A 6000-nucleotide genomic window follows, 5' to 3' on the forward strand; every position below is an offset into this window, starting at 1 on the left:
TTTTAAACTTCTGGTTTTAGAATTCAAATACACAAATTCAGGACTCCTAAAATTCTGATTAATCCTTGGCTTCTATTACCTAAAGGTGACCCTCATATTTTCACGATTACACAGTAAACCAGTGAGATAGGCTCTACGTCCCTGAGTTGAGAATTGTTTGATCCAATATATGCATTTAAAGGGGTCATAGAATGATTATATAGGGTATCTGGTCCTTAAGGTCTCTGAATAGGGTGTGTAACATTGGTTGAGCAGAAAATGGCATATTTGCTGTTCTATGCACCCTAATGCAAGCCCGGGTAAGAGCCCCAGAATGAAACAACAGTTTTTCTTCCTTTTATGGTATGCTAGTGAATACTCAAATGAGCTGTGAGCTGATTGGTTGGTTTACAATGAGCGAAGCTGCTTAGCAAAGACGCATCATAGCAGCAAGCACTCATTCACTGAAACATCAAATTGTTTATATGGTAGGGTGACCAGACGTCCCCTTTTTCCCAGACATGTCCTACCTTTCATAACTAAAAAATGTCTGGGGGGAATTACAAAATCGTCTGAGATTTTGGTCGACTACAGTGCAGCACGTTATCGAAACAGGGAGCCAGTGGGGGACAGAGCGACCGAACCTGACCCGGGGATGGTAGCTTCCCCCTGCCTTACTGGGCAGTCGGGGAGGAAGCATACTGTCGCCTGGTCGGGTTTGGTCAATCCATTTCCCGCTCGGGCCCCCCACGAATTGACGTCAATTCAGTGCTTCGTTTGAATTCGCCCATTTTATGCTGGAAGTTTAGAATTGTGAGATTTGCAGAGAAAGGAGGTATCGATGAGGTTTGACCTTCTTTGTACGTCCATTTCACACACCGAACTATCGTCATTCATCTATGACAATCTAAACTCAGTTTTGCATTCTATGACCCCTTTAAAACTCCCCAACATCAGCAAAACACTTTAGAACTATGCTCATTTCAGCTGGTAAAATAGCTTAACCACCCATAAAAAAACGAGTTCTGTGTTTTTGTGGGATCAAACTAAAATGTACTTTTTTGGCCATAATAATCATCTTATTTTCTAAAAATCTATAGGCATAACGGTTGGTGTGCATCCAAGCAATTCAGATCACAATGCCGAATAAGTTTAAGCACTTTGGTCGGGAGAAATAAAAAAAAAAAGTTACAGCAAACTCTCACATTTGAGAAGGTTATATAAAGGTATTCTAAACACTTAAACAACTAATTTCAAAGGCATTAGATTTTAATGGAATATATGTGAACTTATCAATAAGAGTTATGATTACATATTATCATATAATTTGGAGTTTCACCAATACAAACTTTGGTCAAACTCTTCCTTCTACATTAAAATAACATGGATGTTGGTTATACTGTACACACGTGATCTCTCCTTTGGCTCCTGTTCTATGAAGTGGAGAAGACTTTAATTTGGCCAGCAAGTCCTGAACAAATATCTAGGTTTCTTTTGTTTTATGACTTAAGTCTTTTCTGTTGCACAATTACTGTGCATGCAAGATATTTCCGTGCTGTAATTATATAGTCCTATGCCGTCATTGGGATGCCTCCTTCTTAGAAGCTCTCTTGGGTTGGGCTTGCGTAGCTTCAAACCCAGGTTTGAAATCTGTGACTGATGGGATTTTCAGTTACACTTGGCTTTGTATTTGTTTTATGATGAATTTTCTGTAAATTTTAAAACATCAAGACCTGATACTGATAAAGAAATCGGTATTGCTATTTCCACTGGCTTTGTTTCTAATAAGACACACTTATTAAAAGCAAAACTATTCATGATGGTATTTCTATTTTTCTTGCATTAATGTGTGATGGTTTAACGACTTATAATGTAAAAGGTGATTTTTTTATATTTTTTTAAATATTTCTTTTGAGAAATACTTAAGTGGTCTAACTAAATCTATTTATTATGACAAATGCGACAGACAAGGATACTGCCAAGTAGGAATCAAACAAGTTTCAACATTTTTAAAACATTAGTTTAGCTACGTGACTTTGAACTATTATTTATAAAGATAAACAATAAATGATGTAAAAGTGAGGCCAAATATAAGAGCCTGTTTTTGATAAATAAAAAATCCAGATCTACCATGTCCTTCAAAGCAAACTTAACGACTCACTTTGCCAAATTTGAATGAGGTGAGACTCCCTTAGAGTCCTACTTCAAATTGAATTTTTATAGAGCCATTTGAAAATAACATCGAATGATTTATTAGCTCTGAATCAGATCATCTTAGAAATGATATGCAGCTGTGTCTGCATTCTGTCTAAATCTGGTTTTGTGCTTTCTTCTAAATTGTGCTGCTCTGTTTTTATTTGAGTTAAAGGGGATTCTAACAAGTAATGTGGCTGATCAGTATTTGGTTGTACATCGTTAAGCTAAAAAATGACAAACACTAAACATAAATTGTTTTGCGTTATTGCTGTTTGATGCAGTCGTCTATGTAGGAGAAGGAATCTGTGAGTTCGGGACAGATTGTTACTCTGTGACAGATGAGGTCTGTCTATATCTGAGACTGTGCACAGAACTGTAAAACAAATCTACTGAACACAGACAAGCTTGAGCCAATTTATTGTGGCACTTTAAAAATCAGTAGGGGGCCCAATTGTTATTGAGTCCTCCCCACTGGACCTGATCCAGCCAGCTCTTGGTAAGCGCACCGATTCAGAAACGGTTAAAAGGTACACAAAAAAGGTGCAATAGAAAAACAAACCTGAGCCTTGGCACACTGAAACATTCTTTTGCTCTCCTACACAGAAGAGTATAATCAAAGTAAATAAGTTCTAAAGTAAGAGAAGCCAGAAACTCGTGAGTTTATCAAACTAGGTCACCATCTAAATACATGCAGTGCCCTTGGTGCTGCTTGAAATAGACTCAGTGCTCCTTTAAACCACAGACTGCTCCACAACCTCTGAAATATATATATCAAGTTAAAGTGATGTCAAAATATAAGAGGCATAATGGCATACTGAATGCATAAGATCTCTATTTTATCCTAATTCTTATGTAAAACCAACTTTCTAAGCTTGTTCCAAGCAAACAAACAAACATTAAGGTTTGGAATGGTTAATTCCTTTGCTGTACATAAAGTGCTTGAATGCATAGTACTGAAAATGTACCCTGTAATGTAAAATCTAATTGGAATCTAGAGGAAAGAGGCTTGCTTCTGCTTAGCTATGATTTAGTCGACTTTCCTTCAAGTGATCACCACAACACAGGTGAAGCTGTTATCTTTTGCTGCCATGTGTTGTGGAAATCAAATTACCCCCTCAAAGCTGTGCAACATCAACTTGATGAGTAAGGAGTTATTCATTCTAAACATCTAGAATCTCTTGGGGCAGTTTCACTATTACTCTCATTTTGTGCATCTATTAATTTGTTTTGGAGGTCGATTTAGATGCTGATTTGTAATGACTGGGTCTGTAACTGTTCTTATTATTAACGTGAGTTTGCTAGTATTATAACATTTCCAAATAGATATAAAATATTTTGGAAAGATTTTTTCCAAACTAGATATTTTAGCCTAAAGTTACACATTCTGTGCCTATTTGCAGGTTTTCACTTTTCAGTCCATTTTAGCTGTTATTTCAGCCCTTTATCCAAGAAATTCGAATCAAACAGAGATAAGTATTTCAAAACTTTTTCAAAACATATTTCTAATGGAGTTGTTGAAGTGAAATTCACGCCAGATGATGATATTACCCCCAGGAAACCACATATTAGAGGAAAACAATAGAGAAAAGTCAATAAAATGATGTGCAAAACAATGGAATGACACAGAGAATAAGTATTGAACAACTTTGCTGAACTATGTTACTGCTCTTCAAAAAGATTTTATTCTTACCCATTCATCACACCAATCTGTTTTTTAATCCTAAAACTTCTGTTTGCCTCTTCGTTGCATTTTAATGATCAGGTTTCCATAGTCTATTGACGGGCCCATTTTACCAGCTTTATATTGCTTCTTCTAAAAAAATTTCAGTTTTTTTGGAATCATTGTCTTGCTAAAAAGAAATCCACATTGTTTGTGCAGGTTATCAAGAATATCTCATACATTCCTTCACTTATCTTTCCTTAACTTATTCAAAGTCTGGCTGTACATATGTCTCATGGCAAACCCAAATCATTATGTTCACACTTTGGAACTTCTTCAATAATAATATGCTTTGGTTTTTGGGAGACATGCAGAGTTATTTCCCCAGCAGGGTAGTTACAACAACGTCATAAGACTTTGCTTTTAGTCCTTTTTGAAATCTAATCTCCCAGTATGCAATTGGCTTGGCTTAACACTTCATAGTAAACATTAACTGAGCTTCAGCATACATGCTCTTCAGCAGTGGAGTCTTGTGAGGTGAAAGTACTAAAAGGCATTCCAGCAAAGTGTTATTCAATTTATTCATTAACAAAACTGGCCCTGCTAATTTAAAGCACTCAATAGTTGGCTTTTGATTTTGGACAACTCTTCGGATAATTTTTTTAACTCATCTGTCAGAATTTTATAGCATATCCTGACTGATTTTTGGCTGCTATACTTGCACACTCCTTTCCAGCCCTGCACTCCAGAGGGGGACATGGCTGTTGTCTGGGGGATTCGTTTCCCAATGCAGGACAGCAGGGGCCCGAACTGGGTCCTGGATAGGCAGAGGTACCGCTGAAAGTGACCGTCATACTGATGTAGCATGTGGAAGAGGTGGTGGTATTCCCCATACTAGTTCAGTCTCTGGGACTCTGATGAATCCTGGGACACTGACAGATTTGTTCGTCGTCGATTTGTTTTGTCGTAAATCTATGTCGCCATTTTAAGGTAAAACCAATAACCAGTAGACTCCATGACGAAGAGCTTTTTGCCCGCCAGGTAATTTGCTTTTGCTGGCCAGAGGAATTAAAAGTTGAGCAACTGCAGGAGGTTTCATGTTCAGTTTTAAAGCACCTTAATGGTACGATCAGACCACACGTGATAGCTGTTGCTAATGAGGTGGATTCACATATAATTCCTATACAAACTGCGTCATGAAGGGCTGTGAAGCGGCCAGCAGTGAAGAGTGTTCACTGCTCCGCTCTCACCTTGTGCCACTACATAGAGCTGGGTCGAGCCTCCGCCGTGCCGCGATCCTGATGGAAGCGCTGCCCGGCGATCAGGATCATTCTCATCTTCCATGTCAACAACGGAGTTTCAGCTGAGCTGCTGGAACAGCTGGACACCGCAGCGTCAGCGTTGGCTACGACAAATCCCGTTGCGCCCAGTGAGTACGACAGTGACGTCATCAACATTGAGGTGTGGGTTGCTGAATGCGCGCTCCATTGCAAATAAAGCTCTCTCTCTTGGTGAACTCTTCTCCAGAGAAAGTCTGGATTTTATGTTCCTAACAGAGACTTGGCAAAAGGATGGAGAAATGTATCATCTGAATGAGTTGTGCCCTGCTGGCTGTGCCATTTTAGGGAAGCCCCGCCCCTGTCGCCGTGGCGGGGGACTTGCTGCTGTGTACCAGGACAGGTACACATGCAGAATAACTGAAACTGAACTTTTTTACTCGTTCGAAGTGGAAATGCTGAAAAGTAGTCTTTCAAACACTTTTTATAGCATCTTGATCTACCGCCCTCCTGGCCCTGCTGGTGTTTTTATCAGTGAATTTAATAATTTTTTATCCTCTCTCATTAAACTGGAGAGAGTTTTAGTTCTTGGGGATTTTAACTTGCATTTGGATGATGATACATCCAACCCAGCAGTGGAGCTTTTATCTTTGATGGAATCATTCGGATCTAGACAACATGTATCAGGACCCACCCACAATAAGGGTCATACTTTAGACTTAGTCTTCTCACTTGGCCTCCATGTTACAGATGTCCGTGTCCAGGATGTCCACCTGAGTGATCACTACTGTATCTTCTTTAACTTAAATGCTCCTCCTGAGCTTAGGCCAGCCCCTACAAAGGCTAAAAGGAGGATCATAACAGAAGCTACAGCTGAAGGATTCTGTG

General features: G+C 39.0%; 1 protein-coding gene across 1 annotated transcript in view; it reads left to right on the forward strand.

Annotated features, from left to right (window-relative positions):
• The window catches only part of eys (eyes shut homolog (Drosophila)), a 133856-nt gene that overhangs the window by 35410 nt on the left and 92446 nt on the right, over positions 1 to 6000 (forward strand). Inside the window, exons 12-14 of the mRNA XM_015374485.1 lie at positions 4572 to 4666; positions 5161 to 5296; positions 5461 to 5515. Of these exons, the coding sequence (XP_015229971.1) occupies positions 4572 to 4666; positions 5161 to 5296; positions 5461 to 5515 (286 nt within the window). The remainder of the gene's footprint in view (positions 1 to 4571; positions 4667 to 5160; positions 5297 to 5460; positions 5516 to 6000) is intronic.

Source organism: Cyprinodon variegatus, unplaced genomic scaffold (assembly GCF_000732505.1).
Source record: "Cyprinodon variegatus isolate N-32 unplaced genomic scaffold, C_variegatus-1.0 Scaffold104, whole genome shotgun sequence".
In the NCBI taxonomy this organism is placed as follows: Eukaryota; Metazoa; Chordata; class Actinopteri; order Cyprinodontiformes; family Cyprinodontidae; genus Cyprinodon; species Cyprinodon variegatus.